Source organism: Ailuropoda melanoleuca, chromosome 6 (genome assembly GCF_002007445.2).
Source record: "Ailuropoda melanoleuca isolate Jingjing chromosome 6, ASM200744v2, whole genome shotgun sequence".
NCBI classification, from domain to species: Eukaryota; Metazoa; Chordata; class Mammalia; order Carnivora; family Ursidae; genus Ailuropoda; species Ailuropoda melanoleuca.
Window position 1 is genome coordinate 124,279,057 of NC_048223.1, and position 26,109 is coordinate 124,305,165.

Genomic DNA, 26,109 nt, shown 5'->3' on the forward strand with positions numbered 1-26,109 from the left:
TTGAGAAAAATATAACCCTCTTTTATCTGTTAATAAAGGCCAGGTTTTTATCACTAACTTGTCACTTTGATTATGATATTATTAATGAGCACCACTATGTTTCTTGGATGGAAAGACCAGTTCATGATTTTGCTAATGACACGAAAACTCGAGTTTGAAAACACTGTTCTACAGAAGTGCTGTTGATCTTAGATGCTGTTTGTCTAAAAATGCACCCCCCATCCCTAAGTTTCAGGAACAGGTAATTAAGGTGCCATGAAGTGTTTACTTTCCAACCTGAATTTATTACTTCGATATTTTAGCTTATGAATTATGGGTTCAGTATATATCACACTGCTTGTCAATATCCACACATAAACCTTGCTTTGACAATCTGAAAAAGGCTCTATACAGTCTGAGAGGGGAAGCCCAGTTTGGTGGAACATAATAAATGTCCATTTCCATCATAGAATATATGCTTCTCAGGTTCAATTAACCTCTGAACGATTCTCTTTCTAAGAGGAAAGTAATTTTCCTTGGTGTCCTTGTCATCTATGGAGTGGAAATCTCTCTAGTGGCAAAGAATGAGTAATCGCTTACATGACCCAAAAAGGGCTCTACTCTTCATTTCCCTCAAGTGCTGTCTAGAGCAGCGGGAGGAACTGATAGAGGGGCTATAATCTCCAGACATGAGTAGTAAATCAATCATGCAGTTTCCACCCGCCTGCTCTTTCCTTCTCAATCTTTTTCTTCTCTCTCCTCCATTTTTCTTTCCTCCTTAAGGCTCGTTTTTCTTAATCTCGGACTCTCTCCTGATTGCTGGCCTTTTTACAACCTACCAGGCACAATCTCTTGTGATCCTCAAAGCTTCCTTAAAGCACAACAGACACCAGTATTTCAAAAGACAATTATTATGATACTATTGTGTGGGATAATGTTACATTCGTTTAATAGCCCTACAAAGTTTTGGTACAAAATACGTGGGCTGACTCCATGGCTCAACTGAAAACGGGGAGGATGGAAATAAACAAAACAAACCACAAAAACCCCCAATCCAACCGGAAAGATCCAACCCAGGCCCACAGCCTGAAATGTGATACTCGGGATGACAGTGCAATGTGGGGCGACGGAATTCTCCTGGGTTTCAGGATTCAACAGACACATTTGGCCCACTGCCGCCGAAGACAGAAGAGGCTCTCTCGTTTGCTTTATGCTTTCCATAAATGCGGCACGAGCGACCACCCTCCCCGGGCCTGGCCGACGCCCCGGCTGCAGAGGGATCGCCCTGCTAGGAGGGCCGGCATGCAAAGGGTCGCCCGGCCGGCCTTTACCTGCAGCGGCGGCTCCCGAGTCCGGGGAGGGAGGCCCGGGCCCGGCCGCCCTTCCCCGCCGGGCAGGCCGAGCTCGCCGGACGCACGGACTGACGGACCAACGGACGCCTAGGGACGGCGACTTGGGGGGGGGTCCCCGCCCAGAAGGCCCGGGCACAGGGCCCGCCGGGGGCGCGAGAGCTGCTGGGGAGGGCGCGACCGCCCGACCGGGCCTTAGGGGCAGAGTCTCCAGCCGACGACCGGGCCGCCACCCTCGCTCAGTGCCCCCGGCGACGCGCGGGCCCTCACGCTCGCCCGCGTTTCTTCGCGGCTTTTGGTCCCTCCCTCTCGCCGTCCTTCTGGCCCCTCCTCCCCGCGCTCCGGGTTGTTAAGGCAACCCGAGCGACGCCTGCCGCGGACCAAAGGCGTTAGGAGGGGCGGCGGCGGAGGCGCCGCGGGCTCGGCCCTTGGGGGCTCGGGAGCAGCTGACCATGGAGCCCCAGAGTAAGGGGGCTGGGCCGGGCGGGCCGGGGCCTCCCGGGAACGAGGGTGGGCGCCCCGCGGGCTTTAACACTTATGACACGGAAACACGGTTCTCCCACTCGTTCTTTTCTCTCCTGGAGGGAGGAGAGGGGCCTAAACCTGCCGTGTGCGTCCGGTTGGGTCACGAGCGCCGAGGGAGTCCGCTAGGAGCCGGAGGGGCGAGAGAGCTCGGGAGTGTGGACAGGAGGAGGCAGCGCCCCCGCTGTGTTCTCTCCTGAAATTACTCCAAGCAAATCCGTGTATTATTACTATCACTCTCATTATTGTCATTTTAGTTTGATTCATTCATTGTGAAGAGCCATCCTGCTTCTAAAACGTCAGCAACTGAACAAGCTACGAGGCTGGGTCTTGCATTTATGAGAGAGACCCCGTCCAACCCCCACTCCACAGTCTGTGATACAAAGGAGGAAAAAAAAATTGAGCTTTGTCCAAGCGTATTTGATTCATTGTTAGAGGCTGTACGAGCTAGGACACTACCAAAAAAAAAAAAAAATCATTTCCCTGTTTCCCACATTGTTTGGCAAAACGTGGGAAGTCTGGAGTTAAGAGATCAAATACGAGCTCTAACTTAACTGGGTTCCCTGGCTCTCAAACCTCTCTAGGCTGTAGCACCCTGTCCCTTCTTTTCCAAGCTAATGTCTTATTGCTCCTTTTGTTCTTAAAATGAGAACAGTGTTTTCTATGGAGATTTAGAAGACCTTAACCCTTTATAGAAGGATGCAGTTTGACTCTCAAAACCAAGTCGGCTTTTCTTGAACAATTTGAGCAATGGAAGTACTCAGATCAAATCCATTTTCTGGGGGAAATGCTGGCATTTTAAAAGGTCGTTAGTTTTGGGCAAGAAGGCTTTAAAGGTTTCTTTCCTTTAACTCATTTGCTGATGAAAAACTTACAAGTTGTGAGTTACAGTTGCTCGAGTTGAATTTATACACTATCCTGCCATTTGCATTTATAACTCTCTGGATTCTACATCTTATCTAACTTGTTGAAAGAAACTGAACATACAACAATACTAAGATTTTTGTCTTGTGTTGAACTGATGCTGGGCTGTGTATGTTCTCTGTTAACGGAAGAATGAGGTGAAATACATCTTGTAGAAACAGCAACTTTATTCCTTCAGATTTGTTATTGTTTAAATGTGTTAAGTATAAATTTCAACGAATTCAGTGCTCACTGTCTTTATCCACTCACTCATTCATAGTCTCTACTGTTCCAGACACTGTTGTAGAGATTGGGGTGGCACAATGAATAGGTTAGTGTTAGTCTGGGCCATCCCAGGAAAACCCTGCAGAGAATTGCCCAAGAACAGCCCATACCTCCCTCAGGTCTGAGACTGGGAGAGAGGAGACAGACAGATGGCTTCTGGGAGGAAGTAATAGGAGGCCTGCAGAATGACCCAGCAAAGATAAGGGAAACGGGTTCCAGGCAGAGGGAACCCCTGGTTCACAGGCTCTGAGACCTGAAGAGCAGTGGGTTTGAGCCCCAAAGTAGGAAAATTATTAAAGTTGTAGCTAAGAAGACTTGGGGGTAGAGAGGGGTAGAAAATAGACAAGTCTGGAAAAGTCAACAAGAGCCAGATCATGAAGGCTTTATAAAACCATGTAAGAAATGTATTACGGGGCATCTGGGTGGTTCAGTCAGTTAATCGTCCAACTCTTGATTTTGGCTCAGGTCATCATCTCAGGATTGTGAGATCGAGCCCCACAATGGGCTCCACTCTGGGCGTGGAGTCTGCTTAAGATTCTCTCTCCCTCTGCTCCTCCCCTCCCTGCTCCCTCTCTAAAAAAAAAAAAAAAATTATATGAATTATATGTATATATCCCATTGCATTGGGTTTTGAGGTGGAAAATTGTCATTAATCCATGCATAGGGGACAACTGTACAGTTATTCCTCTCTGCATATTCTTAAGTGCTTTTATCAATTTAATTTCAGGCAATCCAAACAATCACCAGTTATTTTAGAAAAAAAATTTTTTTTAAAGATTTTATTTTTAAGTATCTCTATGTCCAATGTGGGGCTCCAACTCACAACCCCAAGATCAAGAGTCTCATGGTCTACCGACTGAGCCAGCCAGGTACCCCGGGAATTTCTTTCACAGTCCAATAAGCACAATTTTGGATAAATATTTACTAAATCATTCACAGTTGGTAAATATTTAAAGGACACCATTAAGTGATTTTTTAAGGTCCCTTTTAACTTTAAAATTCATATCCAATCTTCAAAATTCAGATTTTACCTGAAACTCACATTATTTCATTCTCTCAAAAATTTTGGAGAGCACTATAGATATGGGATTAACAAGTATTATAATTATCTATAACTACTGTTATCATTATATTAACGATATATTGTGATGCCAATATTATCTAACACACTGTAAGCCTGGTGTTTACATGGCACCTTTTGTCAGTGACGGGTTTCAAAGAACATTTTACAACTGTAGTTGCACATAGCATCAGTGAATTGATTGAAAGGAAGGATCCTTCTTAATTGCTTTAAGGATTAGACATATACCCAAGGAAAACACCAAGGAACAGCTAGAGTCAGTCTTATTCATTCTGTTTCCACACACTTAAGTTTCTATTACTTTTAGGAATGACCTTTATTAATGGAGTCATTAAAATCCAATAAACATAGACTCTTCAGACCCACAGTGGGATCATACTCTGGTTATAGGCAGAGGAAAACAGGGGCTACCACTATTTTACAGAATAATAATAAATCAATGAGCCAAGAAATGACTCCCGAGGGAAAAGGCAAATTAGGTAAGTTCACAACCTTGAGCTGTTCAGAGTGGTTTTGGGCTCTCAGCTTAGACATGTACATCTTTAATTATTTTCTTCCTAAACTAACTGCACTATTGGAAGGATAACCCATGTATGAAATACCATGGAAAATATACATCAAATTCTTCTTCTTCTTTTGGTTTTGGTTTTGTTTTTAGAAAATATTTAAGTTCAACAGTACTGTCTCTTCCCTAATTTTTTAGTGAATGACAATGGCAAGGGGTAGCTTTGGGGGCCTTTACTCTCTCTCTCATGATCTTTCCTAGCCCACCAAATCACGCTAAGCAAACACAATCTGGATATAAAATTGTGTGTGTGTTTATCAAATGCAACATCAAGAGAAGCCCCCAGCTCCCACTTAGAACCCTATTGCTGCCTACTCTCTCTATAAAAAATCTAGATCTGGTTTAGGCCAGGCAGCCGTTGACTGCTACACACCTGCCCTTAGAAAGAGATGCTAAATGGGGATCTAAGTTATTCCAATGACTAAGAGAGTGAGGCGTTCACTTAAAGGGCTGAAGCCTTTGTCCAAACCTGTTTTTTCTACTAGTTTTCCCATCTTTGATAGGATTACACCATCTCCCCGGTTATTTCAGCTGGAAATCAAAGAGTCATCCTTCCCTCCTCTCTGCCATTCCCTGCCCTTTGCACCACCCCACCCACCGGCATGCCTCTTTATTCCACCTTCAAATAATTCCCCGAATGTGCACCCTCCTCTTCCTACTGTCATCACGCAGACTCCAAGCCACCATCTTGCTCAAGGCATGATTGAGTGCTCTGCTGATTTCTGCTGATTTCCGCACCCCTGCCTCATCTGTGCTCCACCTGGAAGCCAGAGTGACCTTTTCAAAATAACATATTACATCATGTTACTCTTCTGCCAAAAGCCCTCCAGAGTTCTTATAATGATCTTGTTGCCTCTTCAAACTTATCAGGTGTGTGATCTTACATAATTATGCTTCAAGTGAATGGGTCTTTTTTTTTTTTTTTAAGATTTTATTTATTTATTTATTTGAGACAGAGCACAAACAGGGAGGAGGATCAGAGAGAGTGGGAGAAGCCGACTCCCTGCTGAGCAGAGAGTCCAACTTGGGGCTCCATCCCAGGACCCTGAGATCGTGACCTGAGCTGAAGACAGACCCTTAAGCGACTGAGCCACCCAGGCGTCCCAAGTGTATGGGTCTTTTAGTCCCTTAAACATATCAAGCTCGTTAAGGACAGTGAGTCTTTGCACCATCTTTTTCCCTCTTGTTCTGACGGATCTGACTCAGTATCCTCTGGTCTTAGCTTTAATGTCCCCTGCTCACTGAATCCTTCCCTTGGACCCTAAAGTAGGTAGTGCCCCCCCTTCCTCACGTTATTCAGACCTTTGCATTTTTCTCTTCCTAGCGATGATCACAACTCAAACTTTTGTTATTTAATAAAATCTGTTTTCGCCACCAGATTGTAGTGTTGTGGAAAGGGGCCCTGAATGCCCTTCAGGCCCCTAGTGCCTGCCATGAAGTAAGCCCTGCACAAGCATTTACTGAGTGGGTGGCACCACTGTTAATGGCTGAATGCCTCATCTAATGTTATTTCCTTAAGAATGTGGTGTCCTTGAACCCAAAAGCCATTTTATTCTACAACAGAAAGGGCTGCGCTCCAGTGAAATCTGAAGTGTCTCTTGTGGAGGACGCTTCAGGTCAAGTTCATTGAACTCAGGTGCTTACACCTGTTAGTGGGATTACAAGCATGGCATTGCTTTTTACTAGCCTAAATGAGATGTTTTAAGAATCTCATTTTATCCAATAAAACTAAGGAAGTAGGCAAGTAGTCTTATTTTTGAGACCAAAGGCCACCAGGTCATAGCTCCAATAAAATCTCTGCACCGCCATGGGATACTTCCGTGTTAGTTACCTGAGAGACTGGCAAGAGTTTAAGAGTAATTATGTAAGCCCAAGAATGTTTTTAAAAATCTGTCTCACAGTTTTTTCTCAAGTAGTCGTAGCCCCTAAAGAATATTCTATCAATTAGGTTATAATTGAAATATTATCATTAAGAAATAAATGCTTATATAAATCAAGTTCAAAACTTAAAAAAAAAACAATTTCAAAGCAACATCTTTTAAACAGGTAGTTTTAAATCCCCATCACAATACTAAAATTCATTGCAATGCTGACCTCCAGATGTTCCGCCCGTCCCAGAAAGGGGCAACAGGACTCAATGGTTGCCGCTGTGTCTCACCAGAAGCTCACGGTCACCTCAGCATTATTCCTAGACCGAGTGTATTCCTGGTAACTTGGATCTTACCTCTTGACGGCAAAAGGAAGCCCTGTTATGACCTGCCTTCTCTGGAGGATCTGCCTAGTCACCCCCAGAAGCTGAGCTAGCCAACCAGATTAAAGGAGGGGCCTGTGCATACCAGCAGCATCCAAGACTGGAATGACTCAGTAAGTACAGAAGGCGATGTGAACTCATTAACAAGTAAACAACTCACAGCTGCAAGAACTGTTCCTGCATTTCTGTGCTCACAGGGCTGCTGGCAAGCCTGGGGCAAAGATGCTTATCTTTGGGATTATCCAGCCTGAGTTCTCTCCTGCGAGGCAGAAAGAAGGGAAGAGGCATTCCTTTCTCTTAGACCCTAGGTGCCAGCTCCTTTAGCTGTGCCCTTCCTCCTTCCAGGTTGTCAGGGACCGTTCTCTGGCCTTACCTTCTTGGGAGTGTTCTCTTGTCCTCAGACTCTCCTGCCTCTGTGTCTCGGTCCAGAATGCACTCACTGTCTATCCACCTGTCTATCCTTTAAAACAAGTTTGGACATCACTGTCTCATAGGATCTTTGCGTATTTACCATCCCCCAACCCAAATCAGAGTTACTTTCTCCCTCCAAGGTAATGTTTGGATTTTATTAATACGTTTATTATTCTAACACGTTGTAATCAATATATATATATATTCATCTGTTCAACTCTCCCATTAAAAGTTAACTTGAAATGGATTAAGAGTTTAAACATAAGATCTGAAAATTTAAAACCCCTGGAAGAAAAACATAGGATAAAATCTCCTTAACATTGGTCTTGGCCACAGTTTCTTGGATATGACACTAAAAACACAAGTAACAAAAGCAAAATCTACAAGTGGGACTACATCAAACTAGAAAGCTTCTGTAAGTGAAAGAAACAAAATAAAAAGGCAAACTACAGGTGACAAAATATTTACAAACCATCTATCTGAAAAGGGGTTAATATCCAAAATATATAAGGAACTCATACTACTCAATAGCAATCATCATCATTATCATCATCTAATTAAAAACAGGCAGAGGACCTGAACAGACATTTTCCCAAAGAAGTCACAGATATACCTTGCTTTTCAAAAGTTTACATTACCCCACTTGGCTTTTATGACAGACCTATATTAGTACCTGTTTTTTCTAATCAAAGATAGAGCTGGGGCGCCTGGGTGGCTCAGTCTGTTAAGCCTCCAACTCTTGGTTTTGGCTCAAGTCACCATCTCGGGGTCTTGCAATCAAGCCCTGTGTTGGGCTCCATGCTCAGTGGGGAGTCTGCGTCCTCTCTCTCTCAAATAAATAAAATAAAATCTTAAAAAAAAAAAAAGCGTTCAATGGTTTTGCAGCAAGCCCTTAGAGAGATAGTATGCACCCGAGCAGGGAGAGTGGCGCCCCCAAGCGCCGTACCCGGGAACCACACTCAGCCTCTCTGCATCCCGCTGCCAGAGCTCTGAACAGTCTGAGCATCTGTGTCTCGTCTTGATTTATTTTGTGCATCTGTTAGCAAGATGTGTCCTTAGGTACCAGAAAAGACTACGAGGTTATTTTTTGGATCTGAGAATGCTGAAAAAAGTTCTCCATGTAAATTAATGGTAATTGCTGCTTCTCTACACCATTTCAGCTTGTGAAAGTTTTCGTAGGAACAGTCTACATCCAGACAGCTGGGGAAACCTGTGTATGAGTGGCCAAAGGTACACAAAAAGATGTTCAATATCGTGATCATCAGGGAAATGCAGATCAAAACCACAGTGAGCTAACACGTCAGACCTGGTAGAATGGCTATTATCAAAGTGATAAGAGATAACAAGAGTTGGCAAGGATGTGGAGGAAAGGGAATCCTGGTGCACTGTCAGTGGGAATGTAAATTAGTACAGCTGCTATAGAAAACAGTATGGAGTTTCCTCTCAAAATTAAAAAATAAGACTACCATATGATCCACCAATCTCACTTCGGGGCATATATCTAAAGGAAATGAAATCAAGATCTTGAAGAGATAATCTGCACTCTCTCATTGCAGCATTATTCACAATAGCCAAGATATAGATAGATAGATAGATAGATATAGACATAGATATAATGTATATATAGCCTATATATATCTATATAACACATATAACATACCTATATATAATATACCTGTTTATAGACATATATATAATGGAATATTATTCAGCCGTGAGAAAGAAGGAAATCTTACCCTTTGTGGAAGCATGGATGTACGCTTGAGGACATTATGCTAAGTGAAATAAGCCAAAGAGAGAAAGACAAACACTGTGTGATTATGCTCTCTCTTCTATGTGGAATCTAAACAAGTGGAACTTACAGAAACAGTAAGTGGAATGGTGGCTGCCAGGGGCTGGGTGTTGAGGGAAATGGGGAAACGTCAGAGAAAACAAACTGTGAGAAGATGAGTAAGTTCTGGAGATCTAATGTACATGGTGACTAGAGTCAACAGTACTGTATCTTATATTTGAAAGTTGCTAAGAGGATAGAGCTTAAATGTTCTCACCATTCATGTAAAAAAAGTTAATTATGTGAAACGATAGAGGTGTTAACCAACCTGTTGTAATCATTTTGCAATACATAAGTGTATCAAATCATTAGGCTGTACACCTTAAATCTACACAATGTGTCAATTATATCTTAATAAAGCTGGGGGTGAGGGTGGGAAGCCATGAGCTCATTGTTTTCTTAAGCTCTCTAGAGCACTTGGAAGCAACCTACTAACCCTATTATACTACTTACTTTTACTAAAGAGTTCTAAGACAGCAATGAGTGGTTATTCCTTGCCTTGTATGGGATTTGATGATAGGGATCTAGTTTATATTCTAAGTAAGTTTTTGCCACTGTAAGCAATGGGCTAGCAGTGTCCCCTTTACCACTGGGGGTCAGTAATGTCTTTAATCAGATTGGAGAAACAGTTCCAGATAACTCAGTACCAATTCAGAAAACTCATCCTCAAGAATCTGTTCTGTGGATCTGATTCTGTATTGATATTTCTATCAATTTGGGTTTAATTAGAAAAGCAGAACCACTGTCAGTGTTACAGTATGTGTTTTCTTGAAATGTTCATTTGTGGTCGTTTGTTATGCAGCAAGAGAAAACAAATATGTTGCTTCATATAGTTTCTGTGGGTCAAGATTTCAGGAATAGTTTAGCTAGTGGTTTTGTTTTTGGTTGTAGTCAACACGTTGGCCAGAGCTTCAGTCACCTAAAGGCTTGACTGAGGCTGGAGGATCTGATTTCAAGATGGCGCACTCAAAATGGTGGCAAGTTGGTACTGGATGTTAGTAGGAGACCTCATAACTCAGCGTATTAATTTATCTATAGGGTTGCTTGAGTGTCCTTACAACTTAGTAATCGGTTTTACCCAGAGTGATTGATCTCAGAGAAAGAAGGGTGGAAGCTGCAGTGTCTCTTATAATTTGGCCTTGGATGTCACACTCTGTCATTTGCCTTAATAACACAGGCCAGCCCTATTCACGAGAAGGGAGCCTGTGAGGGCTCTGCAAGGGCGTGAGTAGCAGGAGGTGAGAATTGTTGCAGGCTAGACACTACAGCACTTGCTCCTGGTATCATTCAAAGAACCAGTTTTTGGATTTTTTTATTTTCTCCATTATGCATTTGTTTTCTATTTCACTGATTTCTGCTTTTATCTTCTGTTTCTTTTAAGTTCTCTGTTCTTTTTTTTAAAAAAGTCTTTGAGAGGGGCGCCTGGGTGGCTGTCGGTTAAGCATCTGCTTTCTGCTCAGGTCATGATCCCAGGGTCCTGGGATCGAGTCCCACATTGGGCTCCCTGCTCAGTGGAGAGCCTGCTTCTCCCTGTGCCTACTGCTTCCCCTACTCCTGTTCCCTCTCTCTCTGACAAATCAATAAATAAAATCTTTTTAAAAGACGACTATGAATTTCCTTCTAAGCCCAGTTTTAACTGCATTCCACAAGTTTTTTTGGTAAAGTTATATTGAAGTATGACATATGCCCCAGAAAGTACATAGTATTAAATATACAGGTTGATGAATTATCTCAAAGTAAGCACACCCATAACTAGCACCCAGATCAAGGGACAGACGACTGTTTGTTATTTCAAAGCCTGAGTCTCATAATATTCATAATACTGCCAGTTACTTTAAAGTTCATATCTGATCGTTCCAACGCTTGAATCACTTACACATTTGTCTCTCTTTTCTGTTTTTTGGTCATTTGATCACATATCCTGGCATTCCTGGTAATTTTTTATTGGATGCTCGACAGTCTTTGTGAAAATCATAGGGGTTTTGGTAAATATTATCCATAGAGGATTTTATTTACTTTTGGTTCGCAATTAGGTACAAACAAATCACCTTAATTTAGCTGAGGGTGGTCTAGTTTCAGTTTGCTTTTATTCTTAGGACGTAGCTATTTCAGGGATCATAGCTGAAAACTTGGGGCCTTTGCTAGTGCCCCTTCCTTCTTTCCTTTCTTTCATTCTTTTTTTTTTTTTTTTTTTTTTTTTTTGAGAGAGCACAAGTGGCAGGGGGCGGGGGGCAGGGTCAGCAGGGACAGAGGGAGAGAGAGTCTCAAGCAGACTTCATGCTGAGCATGGAGCCTAACGCAGGGCTCGATCCCATGACCCTGAGATCATGATCTGATCTGAAATCAAGAGTCTGATGCTTAACTGACTGAGCAAACCAGACGCCCTGCCCTTCTCTTTCAGCAGGACTTACATTGCATTTTGATCCCCAGTACCATGACACTACCAAAACCTCTGCTCATCTGTGGTTAGCACGTATCTCAGCAGGTCTCATTGGGCTTAATGTCTGTGCTCCCTTTTCTCTAAGATCTTGGACCCTTAAGCCTTGGTTGTTTTCCTTTTTGTTTTGTTTTTGTTGTTGTTTTTGTGGAGTATTAGTGTGATACCTGCTGGAAGCAGAAATTGGCAATTAACATTTCAATAGAAGACCCTTAAAGGCCCTTAATTCAAAAGAACTAACAACTTTCATAGCATTCTGGTTTTTTTAAACATCTGAAAACATATATAAAATGTTTAATAATCCAACAGCATTTGCCTTTGTTCTAACAATACAATATGTAGTTAGTAAGTAAACAAATGAATAAATTTTATACATAACATCTGTGTCTTACAGTTTTTGATCAAATTGTGTATATCCTAGTTAATAAAGATAACCTGAAACTTCAGTAGATATTTTTGTACTAATTCCTTGAAGATTAAAAGAAACTTTTATAACTACTTTATGTACATCGCTTAGAAAGCACTTTTGAGTAAATTATATATGTCAAAAATAAAATGAGACCAAAGATAACTCATGGAATCATTTCTCCAGGGGAAAATAGCCTGCTATCTTTACTATTCTGTTCATTTGGTTTAGAACGTGTCCAGGATAATCTTCAAGTTAGCTAGAGGTGTTACTCGAGCCTTCCTGAATCTGCTCCGATAGACGGCTTGCGTGGCGATGCTCTTTTCTCTCCCTGTTGACGGGCTTCCTCTACTCTGCCCACGTACTTCTCCAGCTCCCAACCACTCCAGGAGAGACCGAACTTTCTTAATTCTAATTCTGAAATTCAGGGGAAGGACTCTTATTAAAGCAGTTGTGTCGGATGTCCCCTCCATGGTGGAAGGATGGAAGGGAGGTGCGCCCACGACAGCTCATGCGGAGGGAAAGCTGAGAGGATCGGGGGGCAACGTCAGACCTTTGCCAAGCAAGGTGATCGTGTAAAAGCACGACAGCTCCATGCTGTGTCCAGAGGTTCTTCGACTTGTCTCTCTGGTCTGTTAGAGGGAGGGCTGTTCCTCGTTGGTTCGTCTCCTCCAAAGCTGTCACAAGCAGGGCCTGACTTTTCATTGAGTTAGCTATACGATCCATTCAGAGAAGCAGGGACCTACTTTTTATGACCCAACTGCTTTATCTTGCTTAAGGTGACAGAGCTGAGTACTGCTAAAGATCAAAGTATTCTTGCAGCCAGGTCTTGCTGATCTATATAAGTCACTTCCCGTTCTGGTATCTGGAGCATTCCAAACCTGAGCATACTCAATAGCAAAACCCGAATTTATTCGTGGGGCTCCTTTCTTCCCATTTCTCAGAGAAAAATAATCATGGCAGTGTTCTGTAGGAAATTCCACATACCTGAACCTGCTTTCTTGTCTTCCAAGGTGAGAAGATCATAAACTGATCTTTAAGAAATCTTTTTTTTTTTTAAAGATTTTATTTATTTATTTGACAGAGATAGACAGCCAGCGAGAGAGGGAACACAAGCAGGGAGTGTGGGAGAGGAAGAAGCAGGCTCATAGCGGAGGAGCCCTGATGTGGGGCTCGATCCCATAACGCCGGGATCACGCCCTGAGCCGAAGGCAGATGCTTAATGACTGAGCCACCCAGGCGCCCCTAAGAAATCTTTTTTTAAGATCGCTTTTAATTTTTATTTATTCATCTATTGAGAGAGCGCACACACATGTGCAGGGGTAGGGGGGTAGGGGTGGGAGAGGGACAAAGGGTAGGGGAGAGAGAGAATCTTAAGCAGACTTCACGCTGAGCGCAGAGCCTGACGATCTCAGGATGCTGAGATCATGACCTGAGCCAAATTCAAGAGTCAGATGCTTAACCAACCGAGCCACCCAGGCGCCTCTTTAAGAAATCTTTCATACAGATTAATATGAACAATTGACACGAAGTAGCTACAGAAGTCTCACTTCGTAGTCTGCAAAGGGGGAATAGCTTGCGGTTCAGTGTACCGCAGAATTCTGAGAAAGGGGCTGATGCAGGAATCTGAACGGTGACCTCACAGCCTGCAGCCCAGGAAACGTCCATTCCGTCCCAGCGCTCTGAGCAGCGCTTTGCGGCCTGCCTCCCAAGCCACCTCTGCTCTTTCACCACTGAAGACCCAGTATAACAAAGTTCAGGACAAAACTTCCCAGTTTATTTCAGGAATGAAGTTGAAAATGGCTGAGTTCAGGAACCGCATGACTCAGGTGAACGTCGGACTTTGAACATTTGGATCCTTTCTACTTCACAGATGATGGTCCATCACCTGTTCCGTTGGGATGAGAAATGAAAAGATCTACGTCCTGCCTTCTGTGGCTCAGCTACTTGGAATGACAGGACATCTTAGGGTTAGTTTGTCCCCACTGTGAATTGTGCGGTGGGCTTTTCAGATCTTTAAAAGAAGAACAGTTCTGTTCAAGATCGGATGTAGCGCCCTTGGGCACTATAGTTACATAAACACGCAACTTGTGTTCTGTTTATGCTCTGTTGTATATATGTGTACACATACGTGTAGAACAGAAGTATATACAGAAAACAGATCTATGTACTCTTTACTTTGGAAATTTTCGGAGCTGTAGAGTAGTTCAAAGTCATACAGTGAACACTTCCATACCGTTCACATAGATGTGATTGTACACGTTTTGCCACACGTGGTTTCTGTCTCTCTTTCCCCGTCCACACTCACTCGCACACATACAGAAATGTACACAAACACATTTTTTTGCTGAACCATTTGAAAGTGACACACCATGACACATGGTCCTAAATAGTTCAGCATTTTCCTCTAAGAACAGGACATTTTCTTCTGTAACCACAATACTACTAATACACCCCAACATTTAATATTGATAGAGTAATATTATCTAGTATGTAGTCGTATTTTCCCAATTATCTTGATGTCCTTTATGGATTTTTCTTTCATTTTAAATGATGGGGACCCTCTTCAGGATTACACACGGCATTGAACTGTCATAGTCCTTCAGCCTCCTTTAATGTAGAATAGTTTCTATATTTTTTTTTCTTTCATGACACTGATTATTTCTGAAGTGGCCCAGCCAGTTGCCTTATAGAAGATTCCACACTGGATTTGTCTAATTGTTGCCTCCTGGTGTTTTAAGTCAAATATTTTTACAAGGAGTGTCATATTACACAGATGATGCTGTGTCTCTTTCGTTGTGTCTTATCAGGAGGCATGTGATGTCCATTCTGTATTTTGATACAGTGTCACTGCTGCCACTGAAAAAGAAGAATGTTCTGGAATGAAATGTAATTAAGAGTTGGGGGAATCTGTTAAGAAGAAGACTAGTTTCTCAAGGCTGTCAGGACTGGTGCTACAGGAGCCGGTCAGTTTGTATGGCTTAGGCTGCGGCATCATGCTTCCTTTTACTGGTAGAGGGTGGCAGGGGTATGAGCATGAATCTTCTCGAAGACATTTCCTCCTAGCAGAAGACAGAAGCTAACATGTATGAAAGAATCTTCCAGTGTGATGAGAGAGAATATTTTTCTGCTTAGGACCGGAACAGAGATGTGAGCATGGCAAGAATAGTGAATCAGAGGCTTGGTAATCAGGGCAAACCCTACTCTCCGTATTTTTGTTTTCACTGCTTCCCAGGATATACTTATGATTCTACTTAGGGCTATTTCCTTCTTGCCTTCCACATTCACTATAGTCATTTATGTTTTTATTGCCTCCCTCATGTTTACTCACCAGAGCCCTGCCCTTCGCTGCTCTGTACTTTCTGTGGTAGCCTGCTTCCAAGATGGCTCCCCACAAGCCCTCTGCCTCCCGGTGTTCTCACCTGTACCCTGCCTCATTGTACCAAGGTTGGTCTGTGTGACCAGTGACATATGGCAGAAGTGACATGTTACTTCCAAGATTAGATTATAAAAGACTGGGGCTTCTGCCTTGGGCTGGTCTTCAATCTCTCTGTCCCCCTTCCTCCCTCGCTCCCTCCCTTTCTCGGATTACACATCAGTTGCCACGTCATCGACACACTCAAGCATCCTAGGGAACGGCCTATAAGCAAGGGACAGAAGCCAAGTACCAGCTTGCAGGCAGATTCTCCAGCCTCAGCAGAGCCTTGAGATGACAGCAGCCCCAGCTGTCGACCTGACCACAACCTCTAAAGAGACGGACCTGCCCAGATAAGCCATTCCCAGATTCCTGACCTCAAAAGCTGTGAGATAATTGTTGGGTACTTGTTTTAAGCCACTAAGTTTTGGGGTCATTTGTTATGTAGCCTTGGAATCAGACACCATTTTGTATCTGTTGCTGTGAAACCTGGCTTTTCTGACCCCAAGCCACATGGATCTCCCCCTCCTATAACTCCTTTTGAGTTTCTTTTCCCTCTTTCTAGACTTTATTATTTTGTCTTTCTGGATAAATAACATAGTTACAAATTTCAAAAATAAAAAATTATAACACTATATGGTGATGGTGAAAAGTCTCATTCTTGTAATACTGCCACCCAGTTCCTGCCTTGGAGGCAACTACCTTCTTCGTTTCTGCTAGATCATTCCAGGGATGGTTTAAATATTATATATACAAGCAAATATATACATATGTGTGTGTGTGTGTGTATATATATATATATATATATATATATACATTTATATATATATAACATTTCTGTCTCTGTTCTGTACTTTGCTTTTCACCTAACATTATATTTCACTTTCTTTTTATTATATGAGTTTTCTCGTATTTAAACAACTGTGTAATATTCCACGATAGAAATTTGCTGTAACTAATTTAACCAGTGCACAACTGATAGGCAGCTTGTTTTCAGGTTCTTGCTACTGTGGTAGGGTGAGTATGAGATGTCTGACATCCTAATCCCCTGCACCTGTGAGTCTGTCGCCTTCCATGGCAAAAAGGGCTTTGCAGCTGTGATTAAGTTAAGGGTCGTGAAAAGGGCAGTTTAACCTGTATTATCCAGGTGGTGCCCGTGTAATCAATCAGGAGTCCTTTTTAAGAGGAAGGCAGGCGCATCACAAGGAGCTGTGAGCCAAGTTTGGAGTGTTGGAAGGTTGGGATCGAAGAATGTGGGAAGACTTTAGAAGGTGGTAAAGGCTCGGAAATGCACTCTCCCTTAGAACCTCCCGAAAGAACAAGCCTTCGATTTTAGCTTGGCAAGACCTCTTGTGAACTTCTAGACCTCCAGAACTGTAAGGTAATGAATTTTGTGTTGTTTTAAGCTGCTGTGTTTATGGGAATTGGTTACAACAGCCATAGGAAACCAGAATTGCTGTTACTACAAACAATTATAAACAAAGTTGCATTACATTATCTTCTATGTTGGACATTTTGCATTTTGTGCAAGCATATTTGCAGAATAAATGCCTAGACGTGAAATGGCCCCAAGGCAGTGCTGGGTTTGTCTAATCCTCGCTTCCAATAGTAATATTTGTGAGAATAACTTCCACAGCCTCTCCAACGAGTGTGTAATCAAAACTTCAGATTTTCACTGTTCAGCAATTGAAAAACCCTAATTTCTTTGAACAAGCTAATTATTACTAAATATTCCTTACTGCACACCATGTTTAGAATCTCCTTCAGAGTTGGGACTAAGTCCTTATTTCTATTTGTTCCACCTTGTTTGCTTGCGTCCCTCCTACTACCTTACATAGAGTGGTTTCTCCCCACAGAGTGATAAAAGGCTATGTATCCAAAGGCATTCATTCTACAATAGTGGGTAAGAAATGTTATGTAGGATCCATTTTATCCATGTATAGATCCGTCAAATTTTATTTATAAAAACAAAATGCTTCATTTTGGGCAAAAACATCTTAATTGCAATCATTGGTAAGAGTTAAGGAATGGTTGCTTGGTGTGCTTGTCCTGCCTTCCCCCCCCCCCGCCAATGTTTGATGGATCTAGGGTGGGATCAAGAAAGATCACATGGCCTCACCTTGCTTCTGTGTCTCAGGTAGCTCTTCAGACCTTTCCCATTAAGGGCAACACAATCCAGGCTCCTGGAGGTAGCCAATCCCTATTGATTATTTGATCGTGAGCAAAAACTTGTTTGTGTCCTATTTAAGCACTAACAGCTGCATCACAAACTATAAACTCGTGCTTTTCCAGCAAAGAATGAAACCTACATAGAACCTTCTATTGCCTTCCTTCTCTTAGCTTGGGGATGGTTACCCTTCTATTCCTTAGGTTTCTTCCTTCTTTGTTAGCATTGCCAACATCTTTACTTTAAGATCTTTAAACTTCAGGGCAAAGAAAAAGCTATCACATTCCTGAAAACATGCGAGACTTCTAATTTTTTAAAATTGGGTTTTTTTATTATTATAATAATATTTTTTATTATATTATGTTAGTCACCATACAGTACATCCCTGGTTTTTGATGTAAAGTTCCATGATTCATTACTTGCGTATAACACCCAGTGCACCATGCAATACGTGCCCTCCTTACTACCCATCACCAGTCTATCCCATTCCCCCACCCCCTTCCCCTCCGAAGGCCTCAGTTTGTTTCTCAGAGTCCATAGTCTCTCATGCTTCATTCTCCCTTCTGATTACCCCCCTTCTTTATCCCTTTCTTCCCCTACCGATCATCCTAGTTCTTATGTTCCATAGATGAGAGAAACCATATGATAATTGTCTTTCTCTGCTTGACTTATTTCACTTAGCATTATCTCCTCCAGTGCCGTCCATGTTGCAGCAAATGTTGAGAACTCGTTCTTTTTGATAGCTGAATAATATTTCATTGTATATATGGACCACATCTTCTTAATCCAGTCATCTGTTGAAGGGCATCTTTTGTTTATAATGTAGCCTGGTGGGTTTGAAATTTAATTTAAAAAAATTGGTAAAAGTCCTGACCAGAGAAGTATCCTGGTTAATCACTTGAACTGTTAGCTAAAAGTTATTTAACACATAATGTTCATCTTCTGTGCCATCCAGTGTTAAAGTGCACATTCAGAATTTTCGAACCTTCCAAGAAACCCCAAAATTTAAGTATAATACATCATGGAAATACAAAATCTATTGACCATGGGCCCAATTATAAAAATTCTTTGGTTACGGGGCACCTGGGTGGCACAGCGGTTAAGCGTCTGCCTTCGGCTCAGGGCGTGATCCCGGCGTTATGGGATCGAGCCCCGCATCAGGCTCCTCCGCTGTGAGCCTGCTTCTTCCTCTCCCACTCCTCCTGCTTGTGTTCCCTCTCTCGCTGGTCTCTATCTCTGTCGAATAAATAAAGAAAATCTTTAAAAAAAAAAAGATTCTTTGGTAACTAACAAGGGTACAAAACGATGAAAGCTTTTAAGAAAAACATGTGACTTCTGTTCTCTTGCTGTTTGAAGTCGGTGATAACAGATACCCAACCAATAACTTTAAAGACAGACTCGTGGGGCTCCATCCTTTTCTGATCCTGTGTCCGCATTTTGATTGTCCCTCATTCTACACGACCCCTAAACTGGAGCCCTTTAGCCGTCTGCCGAAAGGAGGGCATGTTTGTGTGAGGCCCACGGCACGAAGGCCTAGCACTCGGTGTGCTTCACTCACTCATCAGCTGTGGGATGGTGACCTGATGACCCAGGAGTAATGAGTCAGGCTGGTCTGTCCCAGCTGTTTCTGCCAAAGCTGTCCCTCTGGTAGTGGTCCTTGTCACCACTGCTTCCAAAGGGCCTCTGTTTACTTTGAGTTTTAGATAAAATTGATAAAAGCAGACCAATTTACGAAAATGTGATTGTGCTAACAACACTTAAATTCCCATTAGAGCTAGTAGTTTGAAACTTCCTACATACCCCTTACAGTGTGGGACACTACTCTTTTCCCTCAGGAAAACAACTTCCTATGGTCATGACTTTTTGCATTTTCCAAAGCTCCCTTGTGCATCTTTTTAGGCTTAAAAAAAAAGAAATCTCCAAAATCTCTCCTGTGGTGATTCCCACCCCCCCACCCTCTGCCTCAGCTGGGTGGTAAACCCCACGGGTATAGGAACCACACCTGCCTGTTCACGGTGTCACCAACGCTGAGGGCCTCAAGTAATGGAAGACCTGAAAATGTGGGCAGAATTGAAAACTTCACGATTAGGGGAACTCTATAGTGTTATGGATAAAGAAACGTTGACCCAAGGCAGTGTCTTTGTTTTGTTTTGTTTTTACCATATTATTTTTCCCCAAGGAGAAAATTTTAAATTATCCCTAAGAAAAATTAAATACTCCGAAGAGAAATGAAATACATAAGTACAGTTGAGTTTGAAAGGCCACTGTAATAACTAAGATTCCACCCACCCTCCATTCCCTGCTCCAGGAACTAATCTGGGGGCATATTGCTCCCATGGAAGATTCATGATCCAAGGCCTGCCTCTCTTTGTGAGCTTACTTTTACTTCCTGAAGATCTGCTTGCCTGTAGAAGGGGAGGGGAAAAGGGTGGTTGCGATCAAAGGTGTGGTCTATGAATTCCTGTGTTGGGTGAGGCATGAAGGGGAAATTAGAGAATTTCTGGCAAAGAACTTGCATCCCATCTGAGGGAGGTTTGGGGAGAGAAAGCCAGGAAGGCTGGAAGTTGTTGGCAAAACCCTGGGAAAGGTTGGGAAAGACTGGTAGATCCAGTTCTACCAGGAATCCATCCAAGAATATTGAACTTGAAAATGATACAAAGTGGCTTTGCCATGTGGGGAGAGAATGTCCCCTCCAGGGGACAGCTTCATTTGCATATGCACAGACCAGAATCCTCTGTTACCACTGGCTCTCTTCAACTTACTTTGACCTTGGCTGTGTAAGGCTAGACCGGAAAACCCGAAAGTGGATGAGGTGGACGATGCATACATTTCCAGTGAAGCACAGATATTTTCCTACAATTTGTAAGTGGTTGGCATTTTCAAATTTTAGATTGCTCTGTATTAACCTCACAGTTTCTAATAACTGTGATTAGCAGTTTGTTTCTTTCTTCATAGTTGAACTAGTTTTTCCTCTGGGTGTGAAAAAGTACTGAGAGGTTTTAAAGAGGATTTCTGTCAGTAGAAAGTAGGAGCTGTCTGTATTTCCCTCACAAAGGGTCATGAAGAAGATAGTCTAAAAAGACAACTTTGGGGGCCTGGGGCAAATTATTTTGACTGCTAAAGGTGTATATTTGGTATAAAAAAAATCTATAGTTATAAAAAAAAAACTTGCCACAGGCATTATTTATAATAGCCAAAAGATGAAAACAACCCCGGTCTCCATTAACAGATGAACAGATAACAAACGAAATATGGTCTATATGTACAATGGGATACTGGAATACCACTCTGCCTTAAAAAGGCAAGGATTCTGACCCTGGCTACAACATGGATAAATCTGGAAGACCATACGTCAAGTGGGATAAGCCAGTCACAGAAGGACAAATACTGTATGATTCTACTGTCAGAGGACAAAAATAAATCAGTGATGCTTGTCCTTTATGTAAGAGAAAATAAGCCATGCACAGGGGAATACGGTGTCTCCCTAGCAATGGAACACTCTTCCTGAGGGATATGGGGCCAGAAGGAGTCACGTAGAGCTTTAGAAGAGCCATGCAGAGACCAGGCATTTGACGGTCTGGAGGTGCCTACATGACCTTATTTAGAACAAGGAAGGAGGAGCTAAGTAGAGCCCAGAGTTGGCTCAGCATTTGGGGATTGGCTGGCTGGATATACGGCGTTCCCGGTCAAGTTGGAGCAGTTAGGGGAACAGGAAAGTTTGCTTTGCTGATGTGGCACCTGTGGTTGGCCTCCAGCGTGGGCCTAGAAATTTAGTTCACCACTTACCTAGAGTAGTCAAATCCACAGAGACAGAAAGTCGAATAGAGCTTGCCAGCAGCTGGAGAAAAGGGAGACTTGTTTAATGGATGGCTGTAGGATTTTAGCTTAATGTGAAACCAGTTCTGGAGATGGGTAGTACAGACCGTACACAGTGTGAGTGTCCGTCATGCCACTGAGTTGTACACATAGGGGCGCCTGGGGGGCTCAGTTGGTTAAGCGCCTGTCTTTAGCTTCAGCTCAAGTCATGATCCTAGGGTCCTGGGATCAAGTCCCACATTGGGCGCTCTGCTCAGCGGGGAGTCTGCTTCTGCCTCTCTCTCTGCCACTCCCCCCTGCTTGTGTGCTCGCTCACTCTCTCAAATAAGTGGATAAAATATTTAAAAAATGTACACATAAAAGTGGTAAAAATTGTAAATCTTTTTAAATATTTTGCCACAGTAAAGATTTTTTGAACACCTGACATTCGAGCACCTGCTAAATGCTAACTGGTTTAGGTGCATCTCCACTAATCCTTAAAACTGCTTGCACCGTGCATACGGTCTCTAGCTCACAGAGGACGAGAGCGCTTCTGAGGCCCTGTTTCTACATCCAAGATCTCACAGCTGGTAAATGTGACGTGGGCTTGTATAAGGTTCAATCATGCCATCTTTCTGCCCTGCCACACTCCTCTCTAAATAGCTGGAGAAATATCGGTGGAGAATCTCAAAAATAACGAGTAGAATTGAAAGTGTAAGAAAGACATGCATATTGTTTGAACAGAGGCCAGCTAAAGATAGCTGGGCCTGGTTAAGTCTAAATATACTTGCAAGGTGAATTAATAGGAAAGGGAAGGAATTTCTAGGTTTCAAGATGAACTAGAAGTCCTGAGATTTACGTGGTTTGAAATCCTAGCTCACTAGAGAGAACTAGGAGTCAGCTGCTGTTAGCCAGGAAGAATATTCGGTAAAGCCAACTTCTAATGTCATTAGCCTGCATTTGTTTGATGTCCAGCAGAAATCAACAGTACGAAACACTGGAGGTAGGAAAGCCCCCTTAGAATCTCCTGTGAGGACCTGGGAGACCTTCAGGATTGAGAGAAGTCCTGTCTTTGGAGTCGGGTGGAATGTTAGAGACTANCCAGCAGAAATCAACACTACGAAACACTGGAGGTAGGAAAGCCCCCTTAGAATCTCCTGTGAGGACCTGGGAGACCTTCAGGATTGAGAGAAGTCCTGCCTTTGGAGTCGGGTGGAATGTTAGAGACTAGCCAGCCCCTCAGGCTAATGGTGGTTGCTTCTATTCCAATTGTTGGACCTGACCCATAACCTTGAGAAACCCAGATGACCCTCACTGACCTTTGCCGGTGGAGGTTGTCTGATTCTGCTGGGGCTCTGTGTGTTCACTGCCTTTCTCCTTTGGTGACCCTGGGGTATACCTTCTGCCCACAGCTGCTGCAAAATCCTTACCCTGGGTGTGTGATGAAAATGCCCTGAAGTTGACCATAAACCTGCAAATGAGTTTTTCCACTGAATTTGGTTATTTTCTAGTTTCTTCTTTCTGGTTGATTTTTTTTTTTTTAACCACCCCCAAAGCTACTTTACTTTTGTAATTGTGTGTATTCTTTTGGGAATGCTTGGTGCTGATTCCTTGCGTCACCACATAGCAGGTGTATGACCTTTTTGATTCTTCCCCTACTGCTTCTGGAATTTTACCTTTACTGTGACTTTTCATGACGACTTTAGATTTTAGTTTAGATTTTGCAACCGCTCCAGTCAATAGTGCTTCCTTCCAGCTCAGATGACAACTGAGACCAGGTCTCAAAGTGCAGGGGAAGAATATGGATGTAGGCGGTAACTGCTGCCTCTTGCACATCACTATGCTTTAAAAATTTTAACTCCCGGGGGCCCCTTGGTGGCTCAGTCGGTTGAGCATCTGTCTTCAGCTCAGGTCAGGGTCCTGGAGTATCAGGATCAAGCCCCATATCGGGCTCCCTTCTCAGCAGGGAGTCTGCTTCTCCCTCTGTCCCTCACCCTGCTCATGTTCTCACTCTCTCTGTCTCTCAAATAAATAAATAAAAATCTTAAAAAAATTTTTTTTAAACTCCCAGGGCACCTGGGTGGCTCAGCAGGTTAAGCATCCAACTCTTGGTTTTGGTTCAGGTCATGATCTCAGGGTCATGGATCGGGCCCTGAGTGGGGCTCTGTGCTCAACAGGGAGTCTGCTTGAGATTCTTTCCTTCTCCATCTGCTGCCTCACCCCCAATCACGTGTGCACGTGCGTGTGCGCGCTCTCTCTCTAAAATCTTAAAAAAATATTTTAACTCCCTTTACCTTTTTTATATAACAATCATGAAAACATGTAAAAACTTTTCCCGCTTAATGGGGGAAATTTGAACTAATGTTTAGTAATCTTCATTCTTTTTTTTTTTTTTTTTGACAGAGATAGAGACAGCCAGCGAGAGAGGGAACACAAGCAGGGGGAGTGGGAGAGGAAGAAGCAGGCTCCTAGCAGAGGAGCCTGATGTGGGGCTCGATCCCATAATGCCGGGATCATGCCCTGAGCTGAAGGCAGACGCTTAACCGCTGTGCCACCCAGGTGCCCCTAGTAATCTTCATTCATATCCGAAAATGTTATTTAAAAATCTCTAAGGTTACTATTTCATAATTAATCAAATGGTACAGAATTATTGCAACTCGTGACATTCAAAAACATTTTTTTTTAACTCCCTATGTTTTCTCTCCTTGCTGAAGGGCACTGGCAAACATAAAAAGTAACTTGAGACTATGGTGAACAAACAAGACCCAGGATGCAGGAGAAGAAAGCTGCAATCATTTGGCCTATACATTGTGGTTTGTTTTTTTGTTTTGTTTTGTTTTGTTTTTTTGTTTTTTTGTTTTTTTAGATTTTATTTACTTATTAGAGAGAGTCCAAGTGAGTGAGGGGAGAGGGAGAGAGAGGAACCCAGGCCGACTCAGCCCTTCACACAGAGATCAATGTGGGCCTCGATCCCATGACCCTGAGATCATGACCTGAGTCAAAATGAAGAGTCAGTCCCTCAACAGACTGAGCCACCCAGGCACCTCTGTACATTTTGCTTCTTGTTTTTCTGGATTTCAGATGTAGACTGAACCTTGAAATCTCTGGCCTCTGAGACTTCCAGCCTAGCATTAACCCAGTTGTGGAAGTTAGATGTGACCTTGGACCTAATGTTTCCTTACGGCTATTTTCGTAAGCTGTCCAGATAAATATGTTGGTCCTCATAATACACTAGATTTATTTACTAGAAAAACTTTTTAAATTTTATTTTTAATCTCTACACCCATCGTGGGGCTCAAACACCCCAGAACACAAGAGTTGCACCTTCTACTGCCTGAGCCAGCTGGGTGCACCAATACACTAGATTTGTTAAGTAGAAAATTTCAGGAAGGTTTTTTTTTGTTTGTTTTTTTGGGTTGTTTTTTTGTTTTTTTTTTGTTTTTTTGTTTTTTTTGTGGTGGTGGTTGTTTTTTTGTGGGTTTTTTGTGTGTGTGAAAATGTTTTCTTGGGTAAAGAAACAAAAAACTTTTTTTTTTTTTTCCCTATCTCCTGGAGTAGTCTTAGTAATAAATGCAGATACTCTGGCATGATTGGTTTGTTTTTGTTTTTTTTTGCCAGAAGGCCACGCAAACACTCCTGTTTTTCTGCGTTATTTATGAGTAGGGTCAACACCGTTACAACGATGATCCTAAATGGCGAATGTGTCCAAGTTGGGCTCAGCCGCTGTGGTTGCTGTCGGCCCAGAGCGAGCACGGGGCAGCTGATACGGCCGCCGCAGCACAAAACCGCGTAGCAATGGTTTTGCAAAGTGCTGGTCAGAACTCCAATCTATCAGCAGACCAGGGCTTTGATACTCCGGCTTTTTAGTGAAGGTGTCTATGGGTTTTTATCCATTTAAAAATTAGCTTTCGGGGGCGCCTGGGTGGCACAGCGGTTAAGCATCTGCCTTCGGCTCAGGGCGTGATCCCGGCGTTATGGGATCGAGCCCCACATCAGGCTCTTCAGCTATGAGCCTGCTTCTTCCTCTCCCACTCCCCCTACTTGTGTTCCCTCTCTCGCTGGCTATCTCTATCTCTGTCGAATAAATAAATAAAATCTTTAAAAAAAAATCAGCTTTCGATGTATTTAAAAAAACCCTGTTTATTTTAAAGTAAATTTGGGAGATACCTATATATGCCTACTAATTGTTTTCCCGTGGTGTTACATGTTTATTTTGCTGGCCATCTAATCACTTCATTAATAGGAAAATATTTGTGTCCATCTCCCTGCTTCCTCTCCCTTGATCTTGGCTGTTCTTGGCCTTTTGCACTTATCTGGTAAGTCAGTTCTAAAATTTATATTTTTCACAAAAGTTGTTGGGATTTCCAGGGGAATTCCATCAATAGCTCATTCTGGGGAGAACTTGATCGAATTTTCTGATCCATGAGCTTCATTTGTCTTTGGAACATTCTAAAATATGATTTTCTCCATGAAGGTCATACACATTTCATAGGTCGGTTACTAGGTTCCTTGCATTTTCAGTGCTATTGTAAATTATTCCATTTATTATTCAATTCAATATACCAAGAAAATTTAATTGTTGGGTGTATGATGAGCCAACTTTCTCATTAAATAGATTCTTTTTGAAATTTCAATATAGTTAACCAAATCATCTGTAAATAAGTTTTTTCTCCCTTGCCAATTCTTCTGCTTTTTCTTATTTTCCTTATTGT

General features: G+C 42.6%; 2 protein-coding genes across 3 annotated transcripts in view; one reads left to right on the top strand and one right to left on the bottom strand.

Moving 5' to 3' along the window:
* The window catches only part of DHX32 (DEAH-box helicase 32 (putative)), a 61,092-nt gene extending 54,078 nt beyond the window's left edge, over nt 1-7,014 (bottom strand). Inside the window, exon 1 of one of the 2 annotated variants that reach the window (XM_034663418.1) lies at nt 6,779-7,014. The gene's annotated coding sequence lies outside the window, so the exon portion shown is untranslated. Of the gene's footprint in view, nt 1-1,310; nt 1,635-6,778 lie in introns of those variants that run through there. The other variant, XM_034663417.1, reaches the window with a different exon arrangement.
* FANK1 (fibronectin type III and ankyrin repeat domains 1) overlaps nt 1,716-26,109 on the top strand; it is a 108,430-nt gene continuing 84,036 nt past the window's right edge. Inside the window, exon 1 of the mRNA XM_034663637.1 lies at nt 1,716-1,793. Coding sequence (XP_034519528.1) covers nt 1,781-1,793 — 13 coding nt within the window. The 5' untranslated portion in view covers nt 1,716-1,780. The remainder of the gene's footprint in view (nt 1,794-26,109) is intronic.